We start from the raw sequence: 18,338 nt of genomic DNA on the forward strand, positions 1-18,338 counted from the left end.
ACTGCTCACTCACACCCCGCCGCGCAGGCGCACGTGAGGTCCGGGAAACCCTACCCCGCCTGCAGCTGCCGCCAGGGGGCAGCGGCATAAACCCGGAACTCGGTGCAATGCCGACAGCCCCGAGGCGTTTAAGATTTTAATTCGGCACGCTTCAACTTAAGTAAAAAAAACCTTCTGTTGCAGGATGCACGAGACAATAATGATTTCTGGAATTTTCAGGGGTCCACCACTGTGTCTTCCCCAATGAGATTTAAAAAGAAACCGAGAAAGTGGAATATGGTTCAATCGCAGTAAAATTATGTACAGAGATAAAAAATGGAGAGACAAGGAACATAAACATTCTTCTAAGTTAGCTGTTAATGGCTCTGGTCTAAGTTGGTCTGCATAGAAACAGAGGCTTAGTTCACGGCAATATTCTTGTAAATCTTTTCTACATCCTCTCAAGTTTAACAACATCCTTCCTACAGCAGGGAGACCAGAATTGAATGCAGTATTCCAAAAGTGACCTCACCAATGACTTGTACAACCACAATATGACATCCCAACTCCTATTCTCAGTATTCTGACCAATGAAGGCAAGTGTACCAAATGTCTTTTTCACCAGAAGTCAGCATTTGGCACACTTCACTTTCAAGGAACTATGCACCTGCATCCTTGGTCCCTTTGTTTAGCATCACACTGCAGGGCCCTACCATTAACTGTATAAATCATGCCTGTTTGCCTTATCAAAATGCAACACTTCACATTTTTCTAAATGAAACTCCACCTGCCACTTCTCAGCCCATTGGCCAATCTGATCAAAGTTCAATTGTCCTCTGAGATCATCTTCTTCCTTGTCTAGCTCACCACCTATTTTGGTCATCTGTCAATTTACTAACCAGACCTCCTAAATTCATATGCAAATCATTTATATAAATGATGAAAAGCAGTAGACCCAGCACCGATCTTTATGGCACACTGCTAGTCACAGGCGCCCAGTCTGAAAAGCAATCCTCTACCACCACCAGTTCTGAAAGGTCACTGGACCCAAAACGTTAATTCTGATTTCTTTCCAGAGATGCTGTCAGAGTTGCTGAATTTTTCAAGCAATTTGTTTTTGACTCTGATTTTCAGTTTTCAGTTATTTTTGGCATTTTATTTGGTATTTAACTCACTAACAAGGTATGACGGTAGCTTCAAAGTACGAAGTTTTGCTCCTCTCCAGCAGGATTTCCATTCCAATCTTTTGTGTTCACCCAGTTCTGAAGAAGAGTCACTAGACGCGAAACGTTGACTGACTTCTCTCCACAGTTGCTGCTAGACCTGCTAACTTTTTCCAGCAATTTCTGTTTTTTCTTCTCTACCACCACCCTCTATCTCATATCTTCAAGCCAGTTTTTTGTATCCCATGTGATCTAACCTCATGAATGAGCCTACATGCAGAACCTTGTTGAATGCTTTGCTGAAGTCCATAATACTGCTGTGCCTTCATCAATTTTCTTAATAACTTGATTGAGTTTTTTGAAGCAGTGGGTGAGAAATGATTTCCCATGCACAATGCCATGTTGACTATCCTTAATCAGTTCTTGCCTTTCCAGATGCATGCAAATCCTGTCCCTCAGAATCCCTTCCAACAACTTAACCACCACTGACCTCAGGCTCACTCTATAGTTCCCTCGCTTTTCCTTGCAGCCTCTCAAATAATGGTATCACATCAGGAATATCCAGTCTCTGGCACCTCATCTGTGGCTGTCAATGATACAAATATCTCAGCTAGAAGCCCAGCAATCTCTTCCCTTGCTTCCCACAAAGATCAGGTCCCAAAGATTTATCCACCTTTACATATTTTTGAGAAACCAGCACCTCCTCTCTGTGATATGAACTCTTTACAAGACATCACTGTTTATTTCCCTAAGTTCCCTAGCTTCCGTGTCCTTCTCCACAGTAGATACCAGTGCAAAATATTTATTTAGTATCTCACACATCTCCTGTGGATCCACATATAGACAGCCACGTTGATCTTTAAGGGGCCCTATTCTCTCTGTAGTTCCTACCCTTAAATGTACTTATAGAATCTCCTTGGCTTCTCCTTAACATTATTTGCCAAAGCTAGCTAATGTGTCCTTTTTGCCCTCCTCATTCCCTCTTAAGTAGACCCCTACTGCCCTTATACTCCTCTAAGATTTCGTTTGATCCTAGCTAGCTATACCTGTTATAAGCCTCCTTTTTCTTGACGAGAGCCTCAATATCTCTAGTCATCCAACGTTCCCTAAACCTGCCAGCTTTGCCCTTCACACTAACAGGAATACACTGTCTCTGAACTCTCGTTATCTCATTTTTAAAGGCCTCCCACTTCCCAACCGTCCTTCTAAAAACTTTTCTCATAAGTTAATCCAATCATTCCACTTGTCGATTAAACCTTCTTTGAACCGCTTCCAATATATTAACATCCTTATGTATGTAGTGACAGATACTGTACACAGTACTCCAGATGTGGACTCACTAATGCTCTGTATAACTGAATCATAACCATTCTACTCCCCTATTCAATTCCCTTGCAATAAAACATAACGTTCTATTAGCTTACCTGAATGCTTGCTGTACCTGTGTACTAATCTTTTGAAATTCATGCATGAGGAATGCAGATGAACATACTGAAGAAGACAAAGGGGAGGATAACAAGGGAAGCACCAGAATGGAAGGTTGCATTATCTGAATGGTCATGATGGAGACAGAACCCAAAAGAATGGAGTCCTTACAGGAAATGGGGTGCCAGTGAGACTCGAGGTGGCTGTGAAAGTCAGTGAACTTACAATGAATATTTGTTGACAGCCTAACCCGATAAATTCTAGAATGGTTACACCAAAGAACACTTGAAATGAGAGAAAACACTGAAGAAATTCAGCAGGTCTGGCAGCATCTGTGAAGAAAGGAACAGTTAGTGTTTCTAGTCTGATATGACTTCTTCATAATTGTTTCCAGCATCTGCAATATTTTGCTCGTAAATGAGGGCATTTGGCTCATTGTTTCCAATGGCAAGTCCCTACAAGAACAAGTTATGTCAAGTACTAGTCATTCATCTTTCATCAGCAACCTTTTCTCTTTAGGCAGTCTTGGTTCTTTCAACTTAAATCAGTCTTCCCTACTTCTCAACCTTCTACCAACGTAAACAGCTCCTTCCTATCATGTCCATGAGCCTCATAATTTGAATATCTCTATCAAATTCTGTCATAATCTTCTTTCCCAATAGGAGAATAGTCCCAGCTTCTCTAATCTATCAATTTCACAGACATTCCTCATCCAGGGAATCATACTGAGCAATTCTTGCTGTCCCTTCTCTAATGCCTCCATGTCCTTCTCAATGTGAAGTGTCCAGTACAGTGTTTTATAAAGGTTTATCATTACACAATTGCTTTTGTCCCCAATGTCCCTAGTTGTAAGGCTCAGGATCCTATTTGCTTTATTGCTCACTATTTTAACTTACACTGGTACTTTCAATGATTTGTTGGACTATCCCTGGGTCCCTTTGATCCTGCACTCTCTTTAAAGTGATATTATATTGTCTTTCTTCGTATTTTCAAAATGAATCAGTTTACATCTCTGCATTAAATTTCCCCATTTCATTAGCCTGCAGTTCCTAACTTTTTCCTTCAACATATGTTCTTCCATCCACTCCAGTTGGTCTTTCCAGAATCCAGGCAACTTTGGCAGATTACAGCTAGTGCATTCACTTTCTCAGCAATTTTTTAAAAAAATTGATATGAGCATCCTGTGAGGACCCACAGGATTTGCTGACTTTCAATTCTAATTAATTTTGCCAGAACTTTTTCTTTACAAATATGAACTTTGGAGTTCCTTGCTTTCACCAGACCCTTGATTCCCAAAGATTCCTGTATGTGGTCTTTCTATTTCAATGAAGGCAGATGAAAAGTGCAGAATTTTAACTGCCAAGGGGAGAATCATCCAGGGCAATCTTTGTATAGGTTGGGAAAAATCAAATTAGCAAAGATGGTCTAGAGATATGTTTATAGCTAGTATCGAAAAAGGTTTCTCAGAACAATTCATTGCAGAACCAAGCAGAGAACAGACTATTTATAATCATCCAACCTGCTTCAGAATCTTCACTTAGGATGGAAGATATGCCCAAGAAAATCGCAGGGAGGTAAGTAGGTAACCTAACAGACGAAGTGAAGTAATCCTTGCAGGAACAGCACAGAAATCCTTGCAGAAGGCATACTCCTTTTAACAGTGCTACCTGTTGTAAATTGGTAAGTTAACACAGTTCAAAGGTCCAAAAGCAGCTTTAAGAAACTTTTTCTCCTTGGCAACTATAAGTAGGTCACAGGATAGGATGGCAGGCAGGTGAATCTTGGGTGACCAGGGGGTGTGGGGGGAGCTGCAGTATTTGGATTTGGGCTACAGTACTAGCAAAAAGATGAGGACTAAGAATTGACAGTTGACCTGGGACTGATTGTCTGCACTCTAAGTGACTACAAAGGTAGGTAGATGTATTGGCTGTGATCTTCCAAAGTTCCCTCAATTCTAGAAAAGGTTGAAAACTGGAAGTGTACCTCTATTCCAGAAAGGAGAGTGACAAACAGCCAGGTAATCTAATGTGCATTAGATAAACACTAAATTCCATTAAGTAACTAGCACCAAGACATTTAGCAAGTCATAACACAAATCAAAAGTCAACAAAAAAAAATTCCTGTTCCTATTTACTACTTTTCTGTGCTCCGAACAGATCAATGCCAGTTTTTATGCTGTACACAAGTCTCCTCCCACTTTTCTCCCTCTTACCTTCATTAACTTAAACTCGAGGACCTCACATGTTCGTAAAAACTGAAAGAACCACAAATGTGGGAAATCAGAAACATCAACAGAAATTGCTGGAAAAGCTCAGCAGGTCTGGCAGCATCTGTGGACAGAAATCAGAGTTAACGTTTTGGGTCCAGTGGGGGACCCTTCCTCAGAACTGACGGTAGCTAGGAATAAGTTGATTTTTATGCAGAAGAAAAGGTGGAGGGAGGTTGGTAAGGAGTAAACGATAGGTGGAGATAGAGACAAAGAGAGAGAACAGTTGGACAGAAAAGGAATGGATAATGATTGGCCTGGGAGAATCAATAGCTATTAATGGGGACAATTAATGGCTAACAATGGGTTATATGTAATAGCAGACCATGTGACAACAAGGCCTGGTATTTGGGAATTGGGGTAAGGATGTAGAAGGTGCCAAGCTCTAAAACTGTTAAACTCTGTACAGGCTGAACATTTAACTAGCAGAAAATGAGGTGCTGTTCTTCTAGCTTGCGCTGAAGTACTGCAGCAAGCCTGAGACAGAGATGTTGGAGTGGACCAGGACATCCCGGAGGGAATGGTCCTTGTCGAAAGCTGACAGGGAAGGGGAATGTGTTTGATGGCAACATCCTGCCAGAGGAAATAGTGGCTAATGATCCTTTGGGTGTGGATGCTGGTAGGATGGTAGGTGAGGACAAGTGGGACTTGATCGCTCTTATGGGAAGGAAGTGCGGGCTGAAGTGCAGAAGATGGGTCAGACCCTGCTAAGAGCCCTGTCAAAATGTTCATGAGTACTATTTCAAGAAGGTATGAAGAGTTCGCTGTTCAGTTCCTAGGTTTTGCTTTGCCAAGTGAAGTCCATTTACAGGAATGGTTTTGACACAGAACCCAAGCAGTGTAAAACAAAAGACATTTGTTTAAAGCATTTATACTTCCAATGTTTGAAAAATCCAATCAAATATAAATAATTAAAAGGGCCATGAAAAATGGCAATTTAAGAAAACGCATGCGGCCTGAACAGTACTTGGTAGAAAATTAAAAATGTTGAGTGTATTCACATTCCACTGTTTGTCATATTTTATTGTTTTATTCAGTAGCACACAGTTATTGTCAAAAGTACCAATATAATCTCAAGTAACAAATGCATTTTGAACATTATAAAACACCTTATTGAATTTGAAGATTTATTGTACATTAGTGCTCCAGATTTCTAGAGATAGTTTTGGTGGTAGTTAGTTTCTCTTAGACAATCCTCTAAAAACAACCTAGTAAATTCAGTTCAAAGATGTGTTGGACACCATCTATTTTGAAGCATGATCAAAAACAGCTTTTCAAAGTGCATCACTAGCAGTTGTCAAATTCGCCTGAATTATAATTAATTCAAGTTATTTATTATATAAAGTCACTTGCATGAATTTGGAAGGCAAAAAACTGAAAACACAATTTGTCACTTGTAACTATTTCTATTTACAAATCTCTGTACCCGTGTTAGGAAAAAAAAAATCTACAAAGTGCACCATGTGGGCAAATACTGCAGTTGGAATATTCTTTAAAATTCATGGCAACAATTATGAAATTTCAAAACTTGATTGAATTTTGATGGCCCTGCAGCAACATATTGCAATGGGAGTGTCACATAAACACAAACTTTTCCAATCTTTTACTTACAGGTATATATTCTTAATATGAACAATGAAACGATAAGTATTTTATAGCTCTCAAAGAGTCAGGCAGACAATCTGTATATAAAATGCCCCATTTAACACATGCCTTTTTTCTATAGCTAACAAAGGTAATATAAATAGCATCTACAGTGTATGTGTGCAGTGTATGAGTACTGAACTAAATATTTGAGAGCAGCACTTTGTGCTTTTTTTGTAAGGTAAACCCTGCAATTAGTTGCACTATTAAATAATGCTTTATTTTAAGCATGTTATAATGGAAATACAGTTCAAGTTTTGCAGGTCTCATTCATGTCCCTCAAGTAGGACCATTTCAAATGCTAAGTACACTGTTGTTTTGTGAAACAGTGGCTTTCATCTACTCAAAATTAATGTAAAAATTAAGATTTTTTTCCCCACTGAAACAGAATTATTTTCTGTTCTGATGCAATATTGTAATAAAACCTATATGTAGAGTGTTTTCTGCCTCAGTGCTGTCTATGTTGAAATGAAAAATCCACATGTTCACTCCTTCCATAGCATTCATCCAGTGATGCCATTGAGCAGTTTATTCCAACATTGTCCTGAATACTGCCTGTCTTTTCAGCAGCTCACACCGAGGCCTGTCCAATGTTCTGGGACCTTCAAGAAATACTTGTCCATTGCTTCACAGAATCTTGTTCTATAAAGCTCTGGGGAAACTACAGTTGGCATTTTTCCTGTAGGGGGGGGAAAAAAAAAAGTATTGTCATGTTTTTATAACAGATGTGGTACAAGATTTTATTTTTGACATATGAAAACCAGTGGCTCAAGCAAGGTGCTTTACTGGCTTTAATGTCTATAGGTCAAAAATTAAGAGTTTAAAAAAAATCCCCACTTAATTTTAAGCTTATTTGCACTGAACATTGTGTGGTACGCAGGTAATTTATTGGATATGGCTGTTTACTGTCATGCATCACATTGTAAATACCAAAAGTCCCTATACGCTTTCTACAAGTTTCATACAATGGCTTTGCTACCCTCACTGTAAAGATGATGAAAGCAAGCAGAATATGGACATTTCCAGATAAATACATGATCATGTTAAATGAAATGACAGCACAATTAACAAAAAGAAACATTGTGGGTGTGAAAAAGACAAAGTCCAATGAAGCAGTCAGAAACTAGGTCATGGACACCTTACGTATAATATGCAACACAGAAACAAGCTATTTGGCATGACAGATTATGCAGGTTCATGTTCCACTTGAATACAAGTGACTTTCATCAGAAGGTGTGCAAAACTAATTTGTTCGAAAGACAGTGCCAACACGAAGCACCTTGCTTATGAGGAAAAGCTGAGGGACTTGAGGCTGTTTTCGTTAGAGAGAAGAAGGTTAAGAGGTGACTTAATAGAGACATACAAGATGATCAGAGGATTAGATAGGATGGACAGTCGGAGCCTTTTTCTCGGATGGGGATGGCTAGCACGAGGGGACATAGCTTTAAATTGAGGGGTGATAGATTATAGGACAGATGTCAGAGGTAGGTTCTTTACTCAGAGAGTAGCAAGGGCGTGGAATGCCCTGCCTGCAAAAGTAGTAGACTCGCCAACTTTAAGGGCATTTAAATGGTCATTGGATAAACATATGGATGGTAATGGAATAGTTTAGGTTAGATGGGCTTCAGATTGGTTTCACAGGTCGGCGCAACATCGAGGGCCGAAGGGCCTGTACTGCGCTATAATGTTCTATGTTCTATGCTCTACATTTTGTCTCTTTCATTCTGTCACATTATCCAAGGGTCAGCACATCAATATGACATTATTCAACCTGACCTACTTCACTGCACATTGAAAATGATAAGATAGGTCAGCTGAAAGAAAGTTGACCTTGTGGAAGCAGCATAAATCCCAACAGCTTAAAATAATTAACAGACGAGGGGTTTTTTGGGACATGTGTGACAAAAAGTTTATTCAGTTTTCCAGACAATATTTGAAGATATGTGGAGTTAGGGTTCACCCATGACATTGATTTAAAATACAAATGTTGAAATAATCGTTGCTCTTGTAATAGTGACACGGAACTACAGAAAACTTTCTTCTGAACAGCAAGGTCAGACATTAAATGGTTCCAAGTGAGCCCTGGAAGTCAAAGTTAGACTAAATACTATTCTGTTGAAAGTTCAGGTAATATATAAAAAAAATTCATGATTTCTGGACACAAAGTATTTCTTTTTATAAAACCAGAAAACGCAGAAAAAAAAAACTAATTCCTTGTTTTGCTTCTTACCTGCACGTTTATTCAAGGTCTGTAGAAGATATTTTCTCATTATTTTCTTTAATAACTTGTACACAATGGCTATAATCAACTACTTACAGACTCACCTTGTCCACCTAAGATTCCTGTAGACTTTACCACCATTTCAAGTTTCTTATCCCAAGTAAACGTCCTGATATAATCTAAATAAACCAAAAGAAAATATTCAGGATGATGATTTAAAGGGAAATAAACCACAAACATTTTTTCTTTGCAATTTTACGGTTATCTCAAAATAGATTTTTAAAAAAACACAATAAGCAGTTGCATTTGAAGTGCAACAGGTTTATTATGTACCAATGTACAATGGAGAACAGCAAAGATAGCCCATAAATAAAAGTTTTAAACTGGGAAAAGATGAATTTTTTTTTTTATCAGAAGGATCTAAGGGACAGTAGCAAATTAGATCCAAAATTGGTTAAGTCACAGGAAGTAAAATCTAATAGTTGAAAAATATTTTTGTGTTTGAAGGATTCTTTCCAGTAAATTTCTACATGACTGTCTACTATTTTCCTTATCGTTCATACCCAATGATTTTGAATTAAATGCAGGATGTGTGAAATTTTCAGATGAAATTAAAATTGGCTATATGGTTAATAGTGAGAAAGATAATCAATTGACTGTTCAAATGGGCAGCAGAAGTGGGAAACAGAATTCAATCCACAATGCATGAGGTAATGCATATGGGTAACTATCAGATACTTGTGTTGCCAGAACTGGAGAGTTTTAGCTGCAAAGCAAGGTCGTACGGCTGGGATTGTTTTCTTTGGAATAGAGGAGGCCGAGAGGAGATTTATTTAAGGCTTATAAAATTATGAAGGATTTAAAGTCAATAAAAAGGATCTTCTTCCCAAAGCAAAGTTGTCAATAGTCAGGGATATTAAGTAACTGCTGGAAGGTTAGAGAGGTTTTGAAGAATAAATTTTCACCTAGATGCTGGTCTGGCACTTGAAAGAGCAGAAACCAAAATCTTTATGAATAAAAAATTAAGTGAACACATGAAGTGCTTTAATCTATAGGCTACAGAGCGAGAGTATAAACTGGGGTTAGGCTGGATAGCTCTGCTTTGGTTATTTCAAATACCATGGCCAAAATGGCCTCCTTTTCTACCATATTTTTCCTGACTCTTCCTCTATGGATTTCCCACATTTTCTGAGTTGGAACTCTGGTATCCACTAGTTATGAATTGTTGCTTTAAAGGCAACTTTCTTTAATGACAGAAGAGCTGTCAGCCTGCACGATTGTCATCTTATTCTCCTCTTTCTCCTCCAGTAGTGGTGACAATATCTGCATTTTGCTGTGGTAAATAAAATAGAATAAAGACCATAATTCACTTTCCAACACACTTACCGATAATTCCAACAACCAACTCATTTGTAAAATCATCTCGGCCCACAAGCAAGGAATAGTCAATTATGAGATGACTGGACAGGAAATATGCATCACTGTGAATGGATGCCCGTAGCACAGCTTTACAATGTGATCGAATGTAAAGAGGGTTATCACGAATCATTTTTAATAGGTTTTCATCCAGTAATACAACATCACATGTCTCTTTTCCAGTTTCAGTTTTAACGTTTCGATTCCTTAAAGAACCTTTTAAGTCAAAAACCTGTATAGAAGAAACAATAAATTTAAAGGACTCAAAAAAGGTTTGCATTTAGAAAAAGAAAACAGAAAATCTAAAGAAAATTGTTTAGACTATTGCTACTATTTTTCTAGTTTCACTGGGTTAAAATCCGGAATTCTTTCCCTTATAGCATTGTAGGTATACCTACATCAAATAAATTGCAGCAGTTCAAAAAAGACTGCGCAATATCAGCTAGGGATGGGTAATAAATGCTGATCCAGCCAGTGTGATCTACCTTGCATAAATTTTAAAAAAAGCTTTGGTGATCTTTAGAACGGGTACGATTTTTAAAAAATTTAATCTCAGAATTATGTAGGAACTGATGCACCTTTGATTCAGAATTATTTTATTAGATTTCTCAAGAAACAAATTACTGCTATATAATAGTTGGTATATAATCAGGTCACAATAATTGTTTTTATTTCCCAATTCTTTTATCATTACCCAAGTTACAACATTTTATGGAATAACTTTAATTTAGAAAACAAATATGAATTTAAACCGTTTGCAATTGTCAATACCATGTACCTGAGCCATCTTTCTTCCATAGAAGAGGTTCTCCATAACCAAAAGATCAAGTTTCTTTTCTGTATTATTCTGAGAGTTTTTGTAGCCTATGCGATATACCCCCAGAATTTTGGCCAATGCTGTCGGTCTCTGTATAATAGTTCAGGGAGGAAAACAAAAACACAGAATTTGAACATCCAATTTAAAATAAATAATTTGATACATCAATAGAAGTACATAGGAAATGGCAGGACCAGACCATACAACCTCCTTTGCCATTTGATGAAATCATAAATGATCTTCTACATTAACTCCACATTCCCACTTTATTCCCCAAATCACATGATTCCCTTGCTATCTGAAAAACATTTTGATTTCTGTCTTGAATACTCACAACAAATGAACTACTACAAACTGGTAGTGTGGAGAATTCCAAAGATTCATCAGACTGAGAAGAAATTTCTCCTCATTTCAGTCTGTAGTAGCCAACCCTTTATTCCAAGACAAATTCTACTTTTAAAAGGAGGTTTCTTTCTTGGGGGGGGGGGGGGGGGGGGAAGAAGCCTCTTGGCTTTCAAGCTATCTTAAGGTCTTTTTTTTTGATGGAAAATATTTTCCTTTTACTGAATGCTGAAGAACAAAGCCCAATTTTCCTCAACCTGCTCTCATAGGAAAGCCCCATCATCCCAGCAATCAATTGCACACTGCCAACGCAAGCATATTTTTTCTTCAGTGAAGACCAAACTCAAAAGTATTTTAAGGTAGCCTGGACCCTAAATTTTTCTTATGTTAAAGGAAAAGGTAACGTGCTGTGTTCCAGATGCAACATGACCGGTCAAATTACTCGATATTAAGCAGAACACTATAGTTAAAATAAATTAAAAGAAAGCACTTAGAATAATTTAACTGTATTGCAAAACTTAACAGAATAATAGACACAGTAACTATTAGTAATTAACTGTTCCAATGTAGCAATATCCCATAAACACACCCCTGGGGCAAAAAGGCAAATACGGAAATCAGATTTTCTCACGTAATACTCATAATAGAAAGAAAAACCCCAGATTCTAGCTGTAACCGAGAGAGGGGAAAGAATAGCTTCTACTTCTTCAAAACGCCAGCAGCTTCTGCCCTGTTGAGACTCCAACAGCAACTGCTTAAAGCTAAACCTAAAAACCAAAAAATACCTAGAAATCCTGGTCTGAGAGAGTTGGCCACACCCATTCAGGCTACTTCTATTGTTCCAACTTCTTAAACTAAAACCCAAGGCCTCACAAACTGTTTAAGTTACCACAGACAGCTCGGGTGCCTCTCATTCATTCATTCAATCTCTCTCTTAAAAGAAACCAGGACAAAATATACCTCTTAAAGACACAGCATCGTCACAGAAGAGACTTCGTTGCTCTCCAGTGCAGTATCAGCAAAATGCTATATAATTGCACAAAGACTGTTGTACTCTCGCACACCAACCACCTTTAAATAGGGGCAAACATAGCATTTGCTTTGTCTGCACATTAACTTTGTGATAAAGACAAAAGCAAACAGATACCTCTGCATATTCTCTGCTAGTCTCTTGGTATTTTGAAAAAAAAAAGCTTTTATAATTTTATCAAAATGCATTATTTCACATTTCTTCATATTTACGTTGCATTTTCGGCTCATTGAGTTAAATTCTTCTGCAGCCTCTTTGAGTAATCCTGAGTTTGCTTTTCTACTTAGCTTTTACCATCAGCACCCTGAACTAAGTGTATAGATTGTAAATAGTTGAAATCTAAGCATTATGTTTTGTAACATGCACAAGATCTAAATTATCAACTCACAAGTGACCTCTTTATTCTGACTCTTACTGTTTGTGTTAAGATCTTTCATAAGTTTCATGCAAATAGCTTTTGTTTGTTTTATGTAATAAGCTCATGTTCTTCTGTTACAGAATATTTGGAGACACCAACATGATCAACCACAAAAACAAAATTAAGCTGTGATCTCTCAAGCAAGTTTCATTCTGGGATCTGGCGTTTCCAGGGTTACAATCAATCAGTTGGGATTGTAACATTACTACCCTCAATTCTGCAAGCCCTAATCTTGCAAAACAATCTTTTGCACAGCAGTATATTGAATGTCTTCTGAAACAATGTCCACAGGTTCTCTTTCGTGTACTCTGCTGATTGCACCTACAAAAAACATTACTAGTTTGTCAAACAATTTTTCTTTCAAAAGTGTGCAGACACTATCTAATTATACTATGTTTTTAACCTTCCTTGAGTTTGAAAAAAGTTGTACGACTCAAATGTTTACTGTTTTTCTCTCTACAGCTGTTGTTGGAGCTGCTGGGACTTTTTTTTCTGTTTCTTTATTTGAAAATAACCATTCCTGACCTCAAAGTTAAATCATTGGTCTAAAATTCTTTCATTTCCATATTCTTGAAGTTTAAAACAAAGGGTAGCCCACCATGTGTGCTGCGAGAATTGCAACAGTTTCCCACTATGACTTGCCTTCCAATCGTCCCTCTGCAGGTATGCAAGTGCCTGCATTTATATCTCTTGAAAATAATTGAGGTCAGATGCTTCAGTTTCTGGATTTGTTCCTATGAACTAATATTCAATTACTTCAACATTACTTAGTTTTGAGTTTAGTGCTAAACATTTAGAAGGCCATTATGCAGTGAAACTGTGCATCTGGCATCCACCAAATGAAAAATTAACTACTTTGCAGAGCTGATATCTTAAAGGTTCAATTTTCATAGCAAGCAATCTGGATCAGAATCTTTTCAATGTTACATACAGCACTGATCAACAAACACAAAGATTGGGAATTAGCACAAGATGATAAAACTTAGCATTCTCAAACAAAATGACGACAGAAGAAAAATAAATCCAAGATTTAATTATGAAATTTTCAGAGGTTAACAGTCCACTGATGCTCCGCCACAGTATGATGCACAATACTGATGCCATACTGTAACAAGAAATCAAAGCTTTTAGTAGAAGAAACAGAATTAACATAAAATTGGCAACCTCCATACCCCCCACCCCGAACCTAATTTACCTTTTGCTGAACAGCAGTTGTAATGTAAGTAAAATAATGAGGAGCAAAATCCAAGAAAGACTGGACTTCCAGTCGAGGCATCTGCTTCAGAATAAAGCGGTCATCTAGAAAAGATTATATTTTTATAAATGACAAAAGTCAATGAATACATTGTCAGTATCTGATAATCAAGATAAAATACCTCAGAACTGACACTTTTTTCTTGAAAATAAACAAGATTTCTCAAACTAACATTTCAACTGCATTTTCAAAAAAGTAGGACAGAACAAAAGTGCAGAGTATAGTGATCGCTATTGCCTCGTTTTGCTTCAACATAGTTAATGTGATCTTCTGTTAGGTCTTGTTAAAGTATGATTGAACTGCAAGGCACTGATATGCCTCCTCTCAATGCTGTCACTAGTATGATAAAGGCTCATCAACTTATTTTCTTCAGTATAATTGTTTTTAGTTTGAACTAAGGTGAATTTAAGTGTGTGATGGTAGTTAACAGGAATGAAAGGTCATAATTGTTCAATTCAAAGAAAGTCAACTACCATTTTCAGCACTGCATGTTACACATTATACAGAAGTACCAAAATGGCATTACTGACAAAAGTTTACAATGACTCTTTAAAACCAAGTACACTTCAAAAACAGAAGTTAGCAGAAGCTTCAAAAACTTTATAAACCTTATGAGCATGCATCAGCATAGAAACTCTCAATTAAAGAACACTGGCATCTCAGGTCTTCTTTCGTATGTCATTTCACACATTAATTGGTTTCTAAGTATATTACAAATGTTTTGAATTCCTGTCTCTCTATTCCAACATCTGCAATTATATGACTGCACAGGACATGGCTATTTTTCACCAATTCACAATGCATGCATGTACAATCACTTTGTGATTGTTTAAATACCAAATTTAAAAAAAAAAAAAAAATCAGATGGTACATTCTAGGAACAGGGTCTTTGCCCAACATCCTGACAAACATTCATTCTGCAACCAAATGGTTACTCATCCCTTTTGTGGTTTGTGGGACCCTGCTATAGACACAGTTTCTGTATTTACCTACAAACTAACACCTGAAGAAGGACTGAGGCTCCAAAAGCTTGTGATTTCAAATAAACCTGTTGGACTATAACCCGGTGTCCTGTGATTTCTGACCTTGTCCACCCCAGTCCAACACCGGCACCTACAAATAATAGCAGCTGCTACACATCAAAACAGAGTTAAATTAGAATAGATCATTTTATCCATCCAAAGTATAAGAAAGATACTAGGGAAATGCAACTTATAATTTTACAGATTCAATAGAAATAATACAAATTTAAGCTTGGAAATTTTGTAACTCTTAAAGCTCTCAGTTCATTATTATAGCTTTTACACATTCATTATACATACCAAAGATCCAAATTTATAAGCTTTGTACTCTCCCAGTTTGGTAAAACAGCAATTCCTCAACCATGGAGCCGAAAAGAAACTTGCTACTTTTTTATATTTAATGTTATCTGAAGTGTACTTTTGGGATACAAAGTTTGACATTGAAACTTCGTACAGTGTATCAGTAACTGACTTTCTAATTATTTACATACTATGTTTCAGTAAAAATGTCTTATTGAATCTTCATTCATTTCATTGAACCAACAAATTTTTTTACCTTCTGTAGCATAAAAGGCTGCTCCCGATTTGCCTCCTCGGGCTTGCCATGGCGCACAGTGAGACAGAGATCGGATGAAGTCATCCTCATTACTAGCCAAAATCACTTCTCGCATTTTGTGGAATTCTTCAGCATAATAAATTCTACAGTAAAACTTGGCATTGGCATCGGAAAATTCTATACAAAAATATTTAAAGAAACATTCTTATAAACAAATAAATAATCACCTTGGTCAGTGGAAACTACAGTCCATTTGTTCCTTTCCTTTGTGGCAAAAGATTAATTCATTCACTCATCACTGTGGCTGACATTGCTATCAAGTGGCAATTACACAACCATAATCTGCTCACTGGTGTTCATTTGGATTTCGCCAGGACCACTTGGCTCATTACAACTTTAGTCTGGACATGTAAACAAGAGCCAAATTCAATAAGGGTGGTTAGAGTGACTGTCCTTGACATCAAGGCAGCACTTGTCTGTGCCAGGTCTCCTGGATGGCCCGTAAAATTAGAGTCAATGGGAATCAGGGTAAAACTCTCCACTGACTGGAATTATGCCAAACACAAATGAAGATGGCTGTGGTTATTGGAGATCAATCATTTCAGTCCAAGGACATCTCAGCAGGAGTTCCTCAGGATAGCATCCAAAGACCCAACCATCTTCAAAAACTTCATCAATGGCTTTCCTTTCATAAAGGTCAGAAGTAATATGTTTGCTGATAACTGCACAACGTTCAGTATCATTCACACCTCCCCAGATACTGAAGCAGACTGTCAATATGCAGCACGACCTGAAAAATATCAGTGACCATGTCCAGCAAGAAAGAACTTAACTACTTCCTCCTGATATTCACTGGTATTACTATTGCTGTATCTTCTACTAGCTACCATTGACGAAAAACTGGATTAACTTTATAAATGACTGTAACTACAAGATATGGGGAATTCTATGTGAATAGCCTCAGGGGAATTAATTGCCAATCTATAAGAAATGAATCACATGTGTGATGGAATATTCTCCTCTGGCCTAGATTAGCGAGGTTCCAACACTCAAGGTGGTTGACACTGAAGAAGCACAGTTGTTTGGCAATCCAGTCATTACCCTAAACATTCACTACTAATGCATAGTAGCATCAGTGTGGGCTTGGAACAATACTGCTGTGGGGCACAAATCCTGGAACTCCATTCCCAGCATCACTACGCAATAGAGTGTGTGCAGCAGCTGAAGGCAGCAGCTCATCATCATCTTCCCCAAGGGCGATTAAAATGACACACTGGCGTAGTATTAAGTCACTATACTAGCAATACCATGGCCCAGGCTAACACTGTGGACTGTGGGTTTATATCCCACCGCAGCAGCCGATGGAATTTAAACTCAATTAATAAAATCTGAAAATTGGAAACTCTTTCAGTAATAGTGACAAAGAAATCATCATTGATTGTTGTAAAAATTCATCTAATTCACTAATGTCCTTACCTAGCCTGGTCTACATATGACTCCAGATCCACAGTGACTCTGAACTGCCCCCTGAAAATGGCCTGGCAAACCACTCAGTTCATAAGCAATAAAGGGATGGGAAGCAACACTGGCTGACATTCCATGAAGGAATAAAAACAATTGCTGGAAAGTGATCAGATGCAGGAAGTTCATTCCATTCTTTCTTTTCCTTGCTTTGAGGCATTCAGGGCAAATATATTCCTTATACTGAAGTCAGCTAAATTTGCTGCTAACTTGAAGCATCCTGATTTGTATTCGAGTCAAAATCATGTTGTGCATTAATACAGTTAGTCATTAGAAGTATAAATAAAAAAATGTATCTGACACTGTGAAATAAAGAAACATACTCTATGAAGTTCAAAAGGTGGTCAATAATACTTACGAAGTTCCACGTGTGGGTTTCCAAGTTGCTTCTTTTGTTTGTCTCCATCACCGTCATCTAAAATAAACAACATTGAACCATTTAGGAAATACGAGCTGATGGATTTTAAACTCTTTTTAGCATTTAGCTCACTGTAGCCTGTGTAAAAGTTAGTTTATTCACTTCACCAAAACTTTATAAGAAGAACACAAGGATCTGGATGATATCATTCTTAACTCTCATCTGCATTTACATTATAATAAGACTTTGTCAAATTTCAGATTTGCAACCCTTACTTCCTATATACAATTGTCATTTTAAGGCATACATTGAAGACAATCTGAAGCTGCAAACAATTTGTTGGTCAGATCAAGCAAACAAACTTAATATAAATGGGTTCATGTTAGTGATGTATTGAAGATTTTAAAAACACATTTCTATGTTCTAAATTTGATTCAATATACTAGATCAAGGTAATCTGATTCCGATGAACAGCATCGGTATCTTGGTTACCGCAGTAAATGTAACTGCAAAATTATAAAGCAATAATAATCAAATTAAAAGTAACTCATCATAGCTGCAAATCCAAAATCAGTAATTAGCCAAGATCATACCCAGGTTTTTCTTCATCCAGCAAACAGTATATTCTATTCAACTCAATGAGAAAATTACACTCACCATAAACTTTAGAACTGTGAGACCTATTAAAAACTGATTAACTTTTACTAGAAATATTGCTGACACACTCAAAAGCTTTATTGAATTTAGATTTTTACACATTGTAATTAGAGCTTAAACATGTATATAACCCTGGAAAAACAATACTTTCTTCCAAGAAAATTATCTTTTTTGCTGCTTCAGTCTTAATAATTGGCAAGACTGTTTGGTTTCCTTGTCTAGTGGCAGAAGCCAATTAGTCAGGCTGT

The 18,338-nt window shown here is 37.3% G+C and overlaps 1 protein-coding gene across 1 annotated transcript in view; it reads right to left on the reverse strand.

Moving 5' to 3' along the window:
- Positions 1 to 5,838: 5,838 nt before the first annotated feature.
- Positions 5,839 to 18,338, reverse strand: part of pikfyve (phosphoinositide kinase, FYVE finger containing) — a 99,226-nt gene continuing 86,726 nt past the window's right edge. Inside the window, exons 22-28 of the mRNA XM_048598715.1 lie at positions 17,434 to 17,571; positions 15,555 to 15,731; positions 13,917 to 14,020; positions 10,893 to 11,021; positions 10,085 to 10,346; positions 8,803 to 8,877; positions 5,839 to 7,156 (exon numbers count right to left, since the gene is read on the reverse strand). Of these exons, the coding sequence (XP_048454672.1) occupies positions 7,041 to 7,156; positions 8,803 to 8,877; positions 10,085 to 10,346; positions 10,893 to 11,021; positions 13,917 to 14,020; positions 15,555 to 15,731; positions 17,434 to 17,571 (1,001 nt within the window). The 3' untranslated portion in view covers positions 5,839 to 7,040. The remainder of the gene's footprint in view (positions 7,157 to 8,802; positions 8,878 to 10,084; positions 10,347 to 10,892; positions 11,022 to 13,916; positions 14,021 to 15,554; positions 15,732 to 17,433; positions 17,572 to 18,338) is intronic.

Source organism: Rhincodon typus, chromosome 7, assembly GCF_021869965.1.
Source record: "Rhincodon typus isolate 14 chromosome 7, sRhiTyp1.1, whole genome shotgun sequence".
NCBI classification, from domain to species: Eukaryota; Metazoa; Chordata; class Chondrichthyes; order Orectolobiformes; family Rhincodontidae; genus Rhincodon; species Rhincodon typus.